The sequence below is a fragment of the Schistocerca gregaria genome, chromosome 1 (assembly GCF_023897955.1).
Source record: "Schistocerca gregaria isolate iqSchGreg1 chromosome 1, iqSchGreg1.2, whole genome shotgun sequence".
Taxonomy (NCBI): domain Eukaryota; kingdom Metazoa; phylum Arthropoda; class Insecta; order Orthoptera; family Acrididae; genus Schistocerca; species Schistocerca gregaria.
In genome coordinates, this window is record NC_064920.1 from 141,053,265 (window position 1) to 141,070,837 (window position 17,573).

The 17,573-nt window shown below is 45.0% G+C and overlaps 1 protein-coding gene across 1 annotated transcript in view; it reads left to right on the forward strand.

The window, feature by feature from the left end:
• Positions 1-17,573, forward strand: part of LOC126334883 (odorant receptor Or2-like) — a 105,720-nt gene that overhangs the window by 73,336 nt on the left and 14,811 nt on the right. The window contains exon 6 of the mRNA XM_049997585.1: positions 6,904-7,059. Coding sequence (XP_049853542.1) covers positions 6,904-7,059 — 156 coding nt within the window. The remainder of the gene's footprint in view (positions 1-6,903; positions 7,060-17,573) is intronic.

Sequence of the window (17,573 nt, forward strand, 5' to 3'; positions counted from 1 at the left end):
TCTTAGTGTTAAGTCTGTTCCAGAAAACGTTGTGTGTCACTGAACAGACCGATGCACCAATGTATGATCATTTCGCCATATCTTTTGCTGAGTCTTAAATATTTGGGCCCATCAAAGACGTGTAATTACTGTGAGGCCAATTTATCATTTTATACCTTTCTTGAGGTATTATTATGTTAGTGTGATTTGAATTCCTTGTTTAAAATACCTGCTATTTTAGTGTGATTTGGTTACTGCTACTTCTAAGTGACAATTTGTTCTTGGTACTAATTTGATGTTTTATCTAATATTGTTCTAAGTGCTCTGTCTTGGGTTTATTAAGATAAGATTATTTATTTAAGGTGTTTAAGTTGTAGCGTGTTCGTTATCGTATTGGGACGCGCGAGCTATTGGATCGTAATTTCTTACGATTTGTTGTATTCTGAGGCTTGGTTGTGGGTTGACCTGCGCCTTCGGGCCGTTGTTGTGTCTCATGTTTAGTAGACTTTAACGTTCGGTTTATACTCCAGGTACACCCAGTAACGGTTGCCTGTTTTGAAGTTAATACTTTTTGAGGGAGTATAGGTGAGACTAAGTCGGTCTGAGACTTGTATACCTCGCACTACTGGTCGGGCCGACAACTGGTGGTCAAGCGGGACAACAGCTGTTGTCCATGCTGCCTGTTGTATACGACATTCGTATCCGAACCTGGGTGGCGCCTGGAGCTCAGATATACACACATCAAAAAAAGTTTTGCATCATCCTGGTTCCCAGAACTCCTGAAGATAGACGTTGACTGTGGATATTATATCGCAGACACAGTCCCCTTCACCGCCCAAAGATGTAAACAACCCTGCATGAACAGCACCTGTGAGACTGAGGGGGTCCAACAGCCGATCAGTTCCAGTCATTCCACCAGGAAGGAGGTACACGGCTCGTGTTGTCCGTAGTTCAACCATGCCTAGACGGTCAATACCGCGGTTCGATCGCGTCAGCATTGTTACTTTGTGCCAGGAAGGGCTCTCAACAAGGGAAGTGTCAGGCGTCTCGGAGTGAACCAAAGCGATGTTGTTCGGACATGGAGGAGATACAGAGAGACATGAACTGTCGGTGACATGCCTCGCTCAGCCCGCCCAAGGGCTACTACTGTACTGGATGACCGCTACCTACGGATTATGGCTCGGAGGAACCCTGACAGCAACGTCAACACGTTGAATAATGCTTTTCGTGCAGCCACAGGACGTCGTGTTACGACTCAGACTGTGCGCAATAGGCTGCATGATGCGCAACTTCAGTCCCGACATCCATGGTGACACCATGCAGGGCGGTACAGACGGGCCCAACAACATGCCGATTGGACCGCTCAGGATTGGCACCACGTTCTCTTCACCGATGAGTGTCGGATATGCCTTCAACCAGACAATCGTCGGAGACGTGATTGGAGGCAACCCGGTCAGGCTGAACGCCTTAGGCACACTGTCCAGCGAGTGCAGCAAGGTGAAGGTTCCCTGATGTTTTTGGGTGGCATTATGTGGGCCGACGTACACCGCTGGTGGTCATGGAAGGCGCCATAACGGCTGTACGACACGTGAATGCCATTTCCCGACCGATAGTGCAACCATATCGGCAACATATTGGTGAGGCACTCGTCTAAGTGGACGACAATTCGTGACCTCATCGTGCACGTCTTGTGAATGACTTACTTCAGCGTAACGACATCGCTCGACTAGAGTGGCCAGCATCTCCTCCAGACATGAACCCTATCGGATATACCTGGGATCGATCTAAAAGGGCTGTTTGTGGACGATGTGACCCACCAACCACTCTAAGGGATCTACGCCGAATCGCCGTTGAGAAGTATGACAATCTGGACCAACAGTGCCTTGATGAACTTGTGGATAGTACGCCATTACAAATACACCAATGCAAGAGGACGTGCTACTGGGTATTAGAGGTACCGTTGTGTACAGCAATCTGGACCACCACCTTTGAAGATCTCACTGTATGGTGGCACAACATGTAATGTGTGGTTTTCATGAGCAATAAAAAGGGCGGGAATGATGTTTATGTTGATCTCTATTCCAATTTTTTGTACAGGTTCCGGAACTCTCGGAACCGAGGTGATGCAAAACCTTTTTTGATGTGTGTGTTCATACGTGTCGTCTACTGTCCGAGGTTCACAATCTTAAAGGTAATTTCTGCATATGTAATTACTGCCTGGCCTCTTCAGGTTTTATCTAAGTTGTGTTTCAGATGAAAGACTTGCATATTTAAAACTGCTTATTCTATGTATTCTTTATTATCTGTTAGTCTTTTTTGTCCCTGTTCAGTTTGTCTAGTCCTCGAGATGCTTAACATCGAAAGCATTTCATTGTGATCGCATTACTATAATCCCATAAAATTTCCATTAACGTAAACTGGCTTATTCCGTTTGATACATTATCATTCTACTGTTAATCATAGCAATGAAAGTTGCATTACCGTAGCGTAGATCGGCTACTGCCTTCTGATGTATAACTAATACTCACTATAACGACAAACTATTCAGGGAATTGTTATTTTAACCTATTTTGTTGCTTTTACTGATTGTATCTGTATCAGAATTATTGTCTCAAAGACAAACTTGTGCCTATTTAGATATATGGTAGCCACTCATTTGGCAAAATTTTTCATTATAATTCTTGTCTGAATTAATTGTTTACATGAAGAAAACTTGCATTAAATGGTGAATGAAATTCTTCCTCGCCCCTCCTTCCGCTTAGTCCTCTACGGGCGTTTTACGAGGCGCCGATGTATTCCCCTATCAATCGATACTAGAAATATCCGCCGGCTGGTGTGGCCGAGCGGTTCTAGGCGCTTCAGTCCGGAACCGCGCGACCGCTACGGTCGCAGGTTCGAATCCTGCCTCGAGCATGGATGTGTGTGATGTCCCTAGCTTAGTTAGGTTTAAGTAGTTCTAAGTTCTAGGGGACTGATGGCCTCAGATGTTAAGTCCCATAGTGCTCAGGTCCATTTGAACCATTTTTAGAAATGTCCATAATCTTCAATGCTAGTTGTGTCATCAAAGTTGTGCACTTCTTTCAAAATACGTGTAATATTAGCTCTTGCTCTCACATGTGCTCTTTTCAAGCGTTGTAACAGATGGTTGCTATCAGCGTTTTCCGTGTCAGACTTTGTGAAGCGATTGCAGTTGTCTAAGGGGATAGGATAGTAGCTAGTTTGGTAAACATCCAAAAGATGGCAGCACCAATCATAAACAATCGGTAGGTGTAGTGTAAGCGTTGACAAACCGTTAAAGCTAGAACTGAGAAGCTGCAATAGCAGTTACAGAACAGATTAATGTAAACAACTGCCCTTAAAAACTGCACTGCAAAAAGTGTAGCGTGATAATGTAGTTTAACTCAACTATGTGCACTGGCTGTTGTCCGTCGGAAGTCGTTGTTGCCTGGCGCGAGCCTCTGGTGTTATTGCCGCGTGAAGTACGTTAAAAATCGTGTTAGCGCAGCAGCAGTCGTGGAAATCTCCCGGGTTTCGACAGCAATTCTTATGTCTTAAATCACAACAGTAAGTAGCGATTTGCAGTCTAACACAACATTTCATTTAACAGTCATCGAAAGTACATATATCAAAAGCGTTCACAATATGTTATGTCTTACAAAGAGTATCACTAATCAGAGATATAAATGTCCCGACGACTTCAGTTCCCAACATCCTCCCCACCCTGGTCAACCTCCACGGGGATGACCATGTGAACCGAACATGCTACCTGCTGTCCTGTTGTGTGCAGCATTACCGTCAATATTTTATTTTCTCTCCCCTGTGTACATCTTTCTATTTTCCCTTTCTCCCTCATATGTCTTGATCGTCCATTCCCTTGAATCAAAGCCAGATCACCGGGTCGGAAGTCAATACATCTTGATGTGCCTCTAGCTATGTTGAACTCCTGAGCTTCATGAGATGCTTCTTGGTCCGTCTTTTCCAAAAGTCGTCGAAAAGATCAAGATAGAGGTTAGTTTAGTAAACGACTAACAGATAACAGCACAAGTCATAAACAATCGACAGGTGTAGTGTAAGAGCTGATAATCTGTTAAAGCGGTTGCAATGGCAGTATAGAGTGCAATAATGTAATCAGCTGTCCTTAAAAATGGCACCAATTATGGCGCGATGTTAGCGAGGACCGAACTTTGCACCGGCAAGCATAAATACCGCTAGCAGTCGGCAGATAATCATCCCATTAGCACCACCTGATCAAGGCGTAACGGTTATTCCACGAAATACCGTGGACCTTCACCGACTGGATCGACATTACACCTGAGAGCACTAGAAGCAGTATACATGCCAGGAAAGCCTCAGATCATAACAAGTGTACTATTTGTTCACAACGTACTCGCTGAGGGCTCACTAAAAGATCACTGCATCCGCGTGGCGAAACCGCGTAAGCGGCGTTCGTTTCCCTAACGTGTGTTCTATTTCTATGTCTGTTGTACCCTGCAGGTTGTTGTGGCCGAGCGGTTCTAGGCACTCATTCCGGAGCCGCGTGACTGCTTAGGTCGCAGGTTCGAATCCTGCCTCAGGCATGGATGTGTGTGATATCCTTAGGTTGGTTAGGTTTAAGTAGTTCAAAGTTCTACGGAACTGATAACGACAGATGTTAAGTCCCATAGTGCTCAGAGCCATTTGAACCATTTTGTTGTACCCTGGCACACCAAAAGGAAATTCAGTTTTGTAACAAACTTTAGCTTCTACTTATAGTTATCTTTTGGCATCATGATCCCTATAACGATATATTGTGTATATTATAACACACTACTCGCCCAGACTCCAGAAAATGTTGGTCCACTGAAAATATTACTGTGAAGCTTCTCTTGTTTATCGCATCTTTATGAAAGTAAAGAGAAAACAAAGAGTAAAGAGAAGAGGTGTTGTCAACTTTAAGCTGAGTTAAACAAAGACCCGCTAGAGATCAAACAAATCATAACAATATACACTCCTGGAAATTGAAATAAGAACACCGTGAATTCATTGTCCCAGGAAGGGGAAACTTTATTGACACATTCCTGGGGTCAGATACATCACATGATCACACTGACAGAACCACAGGCACATAGACACAGGCAACAGAGCATGCACAATGTCGGCACTAGTACAGTGTATATCCACCTTTCGCAGTAATGCAGGCTGCTATTCTCCCATGGAGACGATCGTAGAGATGCTGGATGTAGTCCTGTGGAACGGCTTGCCATGCCATTTCCACCTGGCGCCTCAGTTGGACCAGCGTTCGTGCTGGACGTGCAGACCGCGTGAGACGACGCTTCATCCAGTCCCAAACATGCTCAATGGGGGACAGATCCGGAGATCTTGCTGGCCAGGGTAGTTGACTTACACCTTCTAGAGCACGTTGGGTGGCACGGGATACATGCGGACGTGCATTGTCCTGTTGGAACAGCAAGTTCCCTTGCCGGTCTAGGAATGGTAGAACGATGGGTTCGATGACGGTTTGGATGTACCGTGCACTATTCAGTGTCCCCTCGACGATCACCAGAGGTGTACGGCCAGTGTAGAAGATCGCTCCCCACACCATGATGCTGGGTGTTGGCCCTGTGTGCCTCGGTCGTATGCAGTCCTGATTGTGGCACTCACCTGCACGGCGCCAAACACGCATACGACCATCATTGGCGCCAAGGCAGAAGTGACTCTCATCGCTGAAGACGACACGTCTCCATTCGTCCCTCCATTCATGCCTGTCGCGACACCACTGGAGGCGGGCTGCACGATGTTGGGGCGTGAGCGGAAGACGGCCTAACGGTGTGCGGAACCGTAGCCCAGCTTCATGCAGACGGTTGCGAATGGTCCTCGCCGATACCCCAGGAGCAACAGTGTCCCTAATTTGCTGGGAAGTGGCGGTGCGGTCCCCTACGGCACTGCGTAGGATCCTACGGTCTTGGCGTGCATCCGTGCGTCGCTGCGGTTCGGTCCCAGGTCGACGGGCACGTGCACCTTCCGCCGACCACTGGCGACAACATCGATGTACTGTGGAGACCTCACGCCCCACGTGTTGAGCAATTCGGCGGTACGTCCACCCGGCCTCCCGCATGCCCACTATACGCCCTCGCTCAAAGTCCGTCAACTGCACACATGGTTCACGTCCACGCTGTCGCGGAATGCTACCAGTGTTAAAGACTGCGATGGAGCTCCGTATGCTACGGCAAACTGGCTGACACTGACGGCGGCGGTGCACAAATGCTGCGCAGCTAGCGCCATTCGACGGCCAACACCGCGGTTCCTGGTGTGTCCGCTGTGCCGTGCGTGTGATCATTGCTTGTACAGCCCTCTCACAGTGTCCGGAGCAAGTATGGTGGGTCTGACACACCGGTGTCAATGTGTTCTTTTTTCCATTTCCAGGAGTGTACATTTACAAAACAGGTGCTAAAAGTGAAATAAATTTCCTGGATGTGTTGCACGAGCCAGGTTTCAAAATATATTGAAGTGATAAATTTGAAAAAATATTTTTATTTTATACTAAAGGCAGCTGGTTTTGTGAAAGATTCCGAAACTGAATGGTGTGGAGTGGGCTCGGGGAAGGGTTTCAAAAACTGGTGGCCCCTGGTAAAAGCGGGTCATATGGTAACCCTACTGGATAAGTGGTACAGAGTATAACACAACAAACCTTCCCAAGAGCACCATGTAATGGCCGCACAAGGCCACAAACGAAGGAAATGTCTCGTACGACTTAATAAGTAATCAGTCGATGGCAGATTCAGCCTCCTTTGGTTATGAACAACACACAGGTTTATCTGTCGTTTGCTGGTCATTTTCTGTTAGAGTTTGTTGTAAATTCAGTGACGACTCAAACCATTAATGAAATTTCCAGGAAAAAAGAACCTTGGTAACATACTGCTTCTCGAAATGCACCCCATGTTGCAGAGTGAACGGCTGGTGAATTCGGCGTTCAGCTGCGCCTGGCCGGACGCCGATGCCCGCTTCAAGCTGTCGCTGTCCGTGTTCATGGTGAGGTCAGCTCGCCTGCTGGAGATAAGGGTCGGCAAGATGTACACTCTCTCCAGGGAGACCTTCTTGCAGGTAGGCGCAACAGACCTCTGCCTTCGGTGTACACGTTCACCACACTCAGTCTGTTCTGCAGGCCAGTACTCTGAAAGCTCTGTGAGAAACAGCCTAGCAATTTCTGTCAGTGACACCTTTGAAGAGGCCCATAAATGCGTAATAAAAATCTGGGTTTCTCCTAGTACCATTACAAGTTCCGTTAGGATTTTATTGTGCCCCAAGTACACAAAAAAACTGCCTTCGTTAGCACTGGTCTACGGCTCTTACCTAGTGGTTATTAACAGATCGCAGCTCACAATAATGGTTACAGCTACTGTCATAAACGTGATCGTTCAGGAAGAGCAGCAAATATTACAGTAGATGGTCACGTGAGTGTCTCCATGTCAACATACAAACATGTGTTCCAGTGACTGTGGGGTAAAAGGTACTTGAACTGTTTCACAAAATAATCCTTGCAAATGAGATCAGTATCGCACAAATAACTTATGAAGCAATTTATTAATGAAGAAATACACAAACTGCTTACAACAGGTTAAATCATATTTACAATAATCCAACTGCCTATTCTGCTGATATTTTTCAGCTCTAAGCTCTCTTGTATGTAGGGTGTCTGAGAGCAGCTTTATGTACTTTTATGATGGTGGTACTGCTCATAAAGAGACCTACTGATTCCTCTCCTACAGACTGTGGACCAACGACTTTGATAGCAAACGAATGTAACCATTGGATCTGATCCAATCTCTATGCAAATTCTGGTGCATTTTCATTTAAATTTGGTACTGAACCTTGCGATACCACTGATATCACATGCAAGTGCTTCTGTGGCTGGCCTACATGCAGATACAAGACGTTACAATTCAAGGTGGCTGTAAGCCATATCACTCTTTATCTATCACATGCCACACCACACCTCCCCTATCAAGGACACTCAACTCTCACACCTCGTTCCCTCTTCCTCCATCTCCCTTCCTCTCCCTTGCACTTCCCCCTCCCCTTTCCTCTTCAGCCAATCAGAGCTTAGTATTGTGGGTCTTAAACTAACGCAGCCAATCATAACTAAGCTGTCACATTATATAACCTTGCGTAAAATTGGCGCCACGTTCAAAGACAGACAGTATTTCCATATCGAAGAAGCACGTAACCTTCACTTAAACTATGTAAGACGTATCTGTCAATATTACAGTATTTTCACACTTTAAAAATCTCACTTGAATTGGCATGATATACAAAGATATTTGTCTCTGAATGGACAGTTGGCGTCATTCAGCACATACACACACACACACACACACACACACACACACACACACACACAAACCTGCATTTCATATTCGCTTTAAAAGAATTGTTCATTTGTAATTCCATCACACGAAAAAAATTTGTCATTTCTTACCAGGCTATTTGTGTGTCCACCCATCTCTTAAGACCCTCTTTTTTGGAATGGTTAGACGTATCAAGCTGAAATTTATGTCACGTACCAAAATCTATAGTTCCTTGGCGGTATAATAAACGTTAGCTTCTAAGTCAGTGCAGTCAAAATATACCGCCATTTATGTCATATATTTTGATATTCGAAAACTCTCTCATCGCAACCTATAGGGCACTTCATGTTGGTCTCGAAGCTGTATAAATAAAGGAAAAGGTGCAGAAGAATGTTAATTTGTAGTTATATTACATGAAAAAAAAATTCTCTTGCCATGCGTTATCTGACTTCACAGTTGAAATTATACATTCTAGAAAGTTTTGGAACCCCTGGGGCCGATATCTTACCAGTATCAATGTCAATAACTGGCAAAAATGGTGGACATTCTCTATCCCTGGAATGGATGAACTGTATATATACCTAATTACGCTTGTATGGAGCCATCAGTGCGTGAATTCTTCTCGCAACTGGTGCCATTTTTACACAAATCAAGAGAGTGTTATGGAATTTGACAAATGTATTTTTAGTGGCTGTCTTACTTAATACCGACCAAAATACTATGGTGTGAAGCTCGAGAGGACTGAAGAGGGAAAGGAGAGCGCAACATGATGTTGTTGATAACAGAGTTCTTGTTGGTTTTGGGGAAGGAGACCAGATAGCGAGGTCATCGGTCTCATCGGATTAGGGAAGGATGGGGAAGGAAGTCGGCCGTGCCCTTTCAGGGGAACCATCCCGGCATTTGCCTGGAGTGATTTAGGGAAATCACGGAAAACCTAAATCAGGATGGCCGGACGCGGGATTGAACAGTCGTCCTCCCGAATACGAGTCCAGTGTCTAACCACTGCGCCACCTCGCCCGGTGTTGATAACAGAGCACGGCATGTCACGTGGTAGATTGAAGGGGCGTGACTTATCGGCATCTTGCAATGTGCTGTCTTTGCACCTGCATGTAGACAATCCACTTTAATGCTTGTACTTGACTTCAGTGCTACTGCAGGGTTTAATGCCACATTTAAGTGCAAAGTGTACCAGAATCGGAATAAGTGCACTGCTTGCGTTACATAAGGAATAACGCTTGCAGGTGCTCTGGCTTCATCTTGTACCTAAATAAACTGACTTTGTATGAAGTGTTCATAGGTCATCTTTAGAATATGGTTCACAAAGGCAACAGACTCAGTTACACAGTTTCGAACACATCATTCCCCACATTCACAAGGAAGTCCAGCTGAATTTTGTCTCTACAATAGTGTGGAGATTTACGTCACCCACTTACTTTAGTTACTGATGCTGTCATGTATTAAGTACATTTATCAGTTAACAATATGAGTGTAATTAATTGGCAGTTCATAATTACTCATCGACAAAAAACAATTGTCAGTATCCACTTACTACGAATAGGCCTTGAATCTACAGAAAAAGAAAAAAAAACACAGACCATCTTGTTGTTTGGTTGGGGGGAGGGGGGACCGTCGATCCAGTCGGATTAGCTAAGGATGGGGAAGGAAGTCAGATGTGCCCTTTCAAAGAAACCATCCCAGCATTTGCCTACAGCGATTTAGGGAAATCACAGGAAACCTATAACAGGATGGCTGGACATAAATTTCAACCATTGTCCTCCTGCATACAATTCTAGTGTGCTAACCCCTGAGCAGAAAGGCAAAGGTGTGCTGGTTAGTGCGAGTTGCCTATATAAGGGGCAGGAATGCGCTCAGGGGCAAGCCTATTGTTCTCCTTTGACTGACAGGTCATCAACCTATTGTTCTTCTAAAAGGATCCTTCCTTTTGATTGACAGGTCCTTTAACCTATTGTTCCCCTGCCACATCCCACACCTCTACCCCTGAGGAAACCTCCAACCATGCCCTCCCCTTCGCTGATACAAGTACAATTTCAGTTCTGAGTTCTTTGAATAGCATCCTCTCACTCTTTTATCAATTTGATTGACTACTTCATTATATTGGTCAATTAATTGACTCCTTCCCTCTGGTATCAGCCCTCACCCGCCCCTTCCTCTCTCACCTCCCCTCCTCTACAAGGAAATTGGCGACTCTGTGGTGGAGAGGAAGGATCTCATGACAGGAAATTCCAGAATATATTGTGTATTTATAAACAGTTCTGTTTATGGGGGTTGGATTTCTATTGCCTATCATTCTCTGCTTTTTGGGAAGATGCAGGTCTTGTAAGATGTAATTAAATCAGTTGGCTTTCTTTTTATTATGACTTCACAAGGAATACCATCATGAAACACATATCATGCGCAATTACACAGCTAAAAATATTTCCATCGTGAAGCGTGCGTTGCCTGCTGTCCACGGGACTGCACAGAACACCACCACACAAGCTGCCAGGAGACGGGGTGCATCGCTGGGCTCCACAAAGCCATGACATGGCCATCAGCTGCCAAGCCATTCGCAGCTTTCCATTCGTGTCCTGGAAGCTTGAAGCAGTGGCGCTGCTTTCATACTTGACACCTGAGAAATTCCCATCAAACCAAGTGTTTACCTAGTCACCATGGCTGATGCATAGCCTGTGTACCTGTAGTCCAGCGAGATGCTTCCATAGCGGCTCACTTTCGCAGATGCTACTAAAAGGTTGTCAGTGTTATGCTGATGTCTCATGTCTATGTAAATAACAGCCAAGTCCCCCTCTGAATGCGCCATAGAAATCCTTTACAATGCTTCCCAAAATAATACAGGATGTATTCTTACTAGTGATCCTAACAGCACAGCCCATCCAAAATGTGCGACACCTCTGGCCTTGCATGTGTTTCCCTAGCCACCGTGCTTACCTGCGAGTCCAGTGCTGGCCTAGTTGCAGAGCGAGATGTTTCCCTAGCGACTCACCCATGCAGGCGCAGCTAAAACGTATATATGAAGATGGTATCTGTTGTTTTGGACATGTCCGAAAGATCAGATACCGTCGGTGACCATGCAGCTCGTTAGAATGAAATTACAATGAAATGAATACCCCTAAATGCATACAGGCGTTGATATAAGTCAACGGGGACAGTTGAAAATGTGTGCACCGATCAGGACTCGAACCCGGAATTTCCTGCTTACATGGCAGATGCTCTATTCATCTGAGCCTTTTTTTTAAATCTCATATTGTTCCCTTTCGTTCATTGCATCTGCTTGGAGTGGATATCGTGAGACATCCATTTTTTATATTTTTTATTATTATTATTTTTTATTACAGAGGGTAGCTAATCCTCTGACCGATCACGCTGAGCTACCGTGCCGGCTAGCCTCCGAGGACACAGAGGATAGTGCGACTGCAGGGACTTATCTCTGGCACACATCCCGTTACACCCACATTCCCAACTTATTGTCCCGCACTATATTCGTAGTGCCCCTGCCCATTATCCTCATTACTCGCGGCTTTTTGCCGATTCCTGTAAGAGTTCGTGCACTGTTTGTGCATCCGCACACAAGAAGATTGTCAAATGGCCGGTGAGGCTTACATAAATACAGGGTGGTCTCTTGATTGTGACTGGGCCAATAAGTATCAAACGAAATAACTACAAAGAACTAAACTCGTTTATCTTGAAGGGGGGAACCAGGTGGCGCTATGGTTGGCCCACTAGGTGGCGCTGCCATATGTCAAACGGATATCAATTGCGTTTTTTTAAAAAAATAGGAACCCCCATTTTTATTACATATTCGTGTAGTACGTACAGAAATATGAATGTTTTAGCTGGACCACTTCTTTCGCTTTGTGATAGATGGCGCTGTAAGAGTCACAATTGTATAAGTACGTGGTATCATGTAACTTTCCGCCAGTGCGGACGGTATTTGCTTCGTGATACATTATCCATGTTAAAATGGACCGTTTACCAAGTGCGGAAAAGATCGATATCGTGTTGATGTATGGCTATTGTGATCAAAATGCCCAAAGGGCGTGTGCTATGTATGCTGCTCGCTATCCTGTACGTCATCCACATGTCCGGACCGTTCGCCGGATGGTTACGTTATTTAAAGAAACAGGAAGTGTTCAGCCACATGTGAAACGTGAACCACGACCTGCAACAAATGATGATGCCCAAGTAGGTGTTTTAGCTGCTGTCACGGCTAATCTGCACATCAATAGCAGACATATTGCGCGAGATTTGGGAATCTCAAAAACGTCGGTGTTGAGAATACATCAACATCGATTGCACCCGTACCATATTTCTATGCACCAAGAATAGTATGGTGGCGACTTTGAACGTCGTGTACAGTTCTGCCACTGGGCACATGAGAAATTACGGGACGATGACAAAGTTTCTGCGTGGGTTCTATTACCGACGAAGCGTCATTCACCAACAGCGGTAATGTATACCGGCATAATATGCACTATTGGGCAACGGAAAATCCACGATGTCTGTGACAAGTGGAACATCAGCGACCTTGGCGGGTTAATGTATGGTGCGGAATTATAGGAGGAAGGATAATTTGCCCCCATTTTATCGATGGCAATCTAAATGATCCAATGTATGCTGATTTCCTGCCGATGTTACTACAAGATGTTTCACTGCATGACAGAATAGCGATGTACTTCCAACACGATGGATGTCCGGCACATAGCTCGCGTGCGGTTGAAGCGGTATTGAATAGCATATTTCATGACAGGGGAATTGGTCGTTGAAGCACCATACCATAGCCCGCACGTTCACCGGATCTGACGTCCCCGGATTTCTTTCAGTGGGGAAAGTTGAAGGATATTTGCTATCGTGATCCACGGACAACGCCTGACAACATGCGTCAGCGCATTGTCGATGCATGTGCGATCACTACGGAATGCATTGAGGTTGACAAACATCATTTTCAGCATTTATTGCATTGATGTCGTATTTACTGGTAATCACGCTGTCACAGCATGCATTCTCAGAAATGATAAGTTCACAAAGGTACATGTATTATATTGGAACAACCGAAATAAAATGTTAAAACGTACCTACGTTCTGCATTTTTTTATAAAAAAAAACCTTATTGTTACCAACGGATCGTCTGAAATTGTGAGCAATATGTTTGTGACTATTACAGAGTCATCTATAACAAACCGAAAAAAGTGGTCCAACTAAAACATTCATATTTCTTTACGTACTACACCAATGTGTAATAAAAATGGGGGTTCCTATTTAAAAAAAACGCAGTTGATATCCGTTTGACCTACGGCAGCGCCATCTCGCAATCTAGCAGGCCAACCATAGCGCCATCTGGTTTTTCCCTTCAAGCTAGACAAGTTTCGTTCTTTGTAGTTTTTTCGTTTGACGCTTATTTCGTGAATGGACCACCCTACGTATATATACAGGGTGTTACAAAAAGGTACTGCCAAACTTTCAGGAAACATTCCTCACACACAAAGAAAGCAAATATGTTATGTGGACATGTGTCCGGAAACGCTTACTTTCCATGTTAGAGCTCATTTTATTACTTCTCTTCAAATCACATTAATCATGGAATGGAAACACATAGCAACAGAACGTACCAGCGTGACTTCAAACACTTTGTTACAGGAAATGTTCAAAATGTCCTCCGTTAGCGAGGATACATGCATCCACCCTCCGTCGCATGGAATCCTTGATGCGCTGATGCAGCCCTGGAGAATGGCGTATTGTATCACAGCCGTCCACAATACAAGCACGAAGAATCTCTACATTTGGTACCGGGGTTTCATAGACAAGAGCTTTCAAATGCCCCCATAAATGAAAGTCAAGAGGGTTGAAGTCAGGAGAGCGTGGAGGCCATGGAATTGGTCCGCCTCTACCAATCCATCGGTCACCGAATCTGTTGTTGGAAAGCGTACGAACACTTCGACTGAAATGTGCAGGAGCTCCATCGTGCATGAACCACATGTTGTGTCGTACTTGTAAAGGCAAATGTTCTAGCAGTACAGGTAGAGTATCCCGTATGAAATCATGATAACGTGCTCCATTGAGTGTAGGTGGAAGAACATGGGGCCCAATCAAGACATCACTAACAATGCGTGCCCAAACGTTCACAGAAAATGTGTTGATGACGAGATTGCATAATTGCGTGCGGATTCTCGTCAGCCCACACGTGTTGATTTTGAAAATTTACAATTTGATCACGTTGGAATGAAGCCTCATCCGTAAAGAGAACATTTGCACTGAAATGAGGATTGACACATTGTTGGATGAACCATTCGCAGAAGTGTACCCGTGGAGGCTAAGCAGCTGCTGATAGTGCCTGCACACGCTGTACATGGTACGGAAATAACTGGTTCTCCCGTAGCACTCTCCATACAGTGACGTGGCCAACGTTACCTTGTACAGCAGCAACTTCTCTGACGCTGACATTAGGGTTATCGTCAACTGCACGAAGAATTGCCTCGTCCATTGCAGGTGTCCTCATCGTTCTAGGTCTTCCCCAGTCGCGAGTCATACGCTGGAATGTTCCGTGCTCCTTAAAACGCCGAGCAATTGCTTCGAACGTCTTCCTGTCGAGACACCTTCGTTCTGGAAATCTATCTCGATACAAATGTGCCGCGCCACGGCTACTGCCCCGTGCTAATCCGAACATCAAATGGGCATCTGTCAACTCCGCATTTATAAACATTGCACTGACTGCAAAACCACGTTCGTGATGAACACTAACCTGTTGATGCTACGTACTGATGTGCTTGATGCTAGTACTATAGAGCAATGAGTCACATGTCAACAAAAGCACCGAAGTCAACATTACCTTCCTTCAATCGGGCCAACTGGCGGTGAATCAAGGAAGTACAGTACATACTGACGAAACTAAAATGAGCTCTAACATGGAAATTAAGCGTTTCCGGACACTTATCCACATAACATCTTTTATTTATTTGTGTGTGAGGAATGTTTCCTGAAAGTTTGGCCGTAGCTTTTTGTAGCGTTTCCGGACACTTATCCACATAACATCTTTTATTTATTTGTGTGTGAGGAATGTTTCCTGAAAGTTTGGCCGTAGCTTTCGGACATGTAACAAGTCGGTGGACATGGGCACTATGAATATAGTGTGGGACAATAAGCTGGGAATGTGAATCTCACAATAGATGTGCCACAGGTAAGTCCCTGCAGTCGCACTATCCTCTGTGCCCTCGTTGATTCAGATGGATAGAGCGTCTGCCATGTAAGCAGGAGATCCCGTATCGAGTCCCGATCAGGGTACACATATTCAGCTGTCCTCCTTGACTTATATCAACTCCTGTACGCAGCTGGGGGTATTGATTTCATGGTAATTGCGGCTAAAAAGCTTGTCAGTGTGACTTTGTAAATTATAGGAGTGATTTGAAATCTGTTATATCATTGACATCGGTATTTGTGAGTGAAAATATTAGTTTCCTCTAAGATCTTCGCAGACAGGATACGTTCCTAGTTACTCGGTGGTTTAGAGCACGCTGCACCTCGCTAAAGTTTCAGGTTTTTAGAGAAATAATTTCCAGTTTATATCTTCGGAGATCTGTGCAAGCAATAGGTAGCATACTGCTATTTACCTGATATCAAGAAGTACCGCGTAAATTGTAATATATTTTGGCAAACCATGAGAAAATACAGATGTTCTTGTAATACCAGAGTCTGGAGTTGGGTGTAGAAAGCAAGCACGCAAGCAGTTTGGGACCAGAAATAGTAACGCCTTTGTGCTGAGGGGAACAGACACAGCCTTTGTACAACAGTGTGGAGAGTTACCTCAGTCTGTTGAAGATGCTCTGCTCACGTGACAGGCCAGTGTGTGTGCAGGGGCAGAGATTTGTGACTGTTGGCTGCGGTGGATGACCTACCGCCCTTGTGGGAAATACACTATATGTTCAGAAGTATCCGGACGCCTGGCTGAAAATGACTTACAAGTTCGTGGCGCTTTCAATCAGTAATGCTGGACTTCAATATGGTGTTGGCCCACCATTAGCCTTGATGACAACTTCCACCCTCACAGACATACGTCGAGTCAGGTGCTGAAATGTTTCTTGGGGAATTGCTGCCCATTCTTCACGAAGTGCTGCACTGAGGAGAAATATCCATGTCGGGCAAGGAGGCCTGGCATCAACTCGGCGTTCCAAAGCATCCCAGAGGATTCAGGTCAGGACTCTGTACAGGCCAGTCCATTACAGAGATGTTATTGGCATGTAACCACTCTGCCACAGGCCGTACTTTATGGACAAGTGCTCTATCATGTTGAAAGATGCAATCTCCATCCTCGAATTGATCTTCAACAGCGGGAAGCAAGAAGGTGCTTAAAACTTCAATGTACGTCTGTGCTGTGATAGTGCCATGCAAAACAACTAGGGGTGCAAGCCCCCTCCATGAAAAACACGACCACACCATAACACCACCACCTCCGAATTTTACTTTTGCACTACACACATTGGCAGATGACGTTCACTAGGCATTCGCCGTACCCACACCCTGAAATCGGATTTCCACCTTGTGTACCGTGATTCTTCACTCGATACAACGTTTTTCCAATGTTCAAACGTCCAATGTTTACGCCCCTTACGCCTACGAGGCGTCGTTTCGCGGTGTGATGTGTAGCTTATGAGCAGCAACTTGACCATGATATCCAAGTTTTCTCACCTCTCACCTAACTGTCATAGTACTTGCAGTAGATCCTGATGCAGTTTGGAATTCTTGTGTGATGGTCTGGATAGATATCTGCCTATTGCACATTACGAACCTCTTCAACTATTGGCAGTCTCTGTCAGTCAACAGTTGAGGTCGGCCTATACACTTTTGTGCTGTACATGTCCCTTCACGTTTCCACTTCACTATCACATCGGAAACAGTGGACCTAGGCATGTTTAGGAGTGTGGAAATTTCGCGTACAGACGTATGACACAAGTGCCAACCATTCACCTGATCAAGTCCGAAGTCCTTGAGTTCCGTTGAGTGTCCAGTTCTGCTCTCTCACGGTATCTAACGACTACTGTGGTCGCTGATATGGAGTACCTGGCAGTAGGTGGCATCACAATGCACCTAATATGAAAAAATATGTTTTTGGAGGCGTCCAGATACTTTTGATCACATAGTGTATCTAGTGCTGCAAGGAATATATACGATCCATGTGCTTATCCTATCTGCCTTCGCGGTATATGTACGAGTGTCTGGCGGTTGCTAGCTGTATGCAGGATGCAGAGGTGATGATTTTGTATG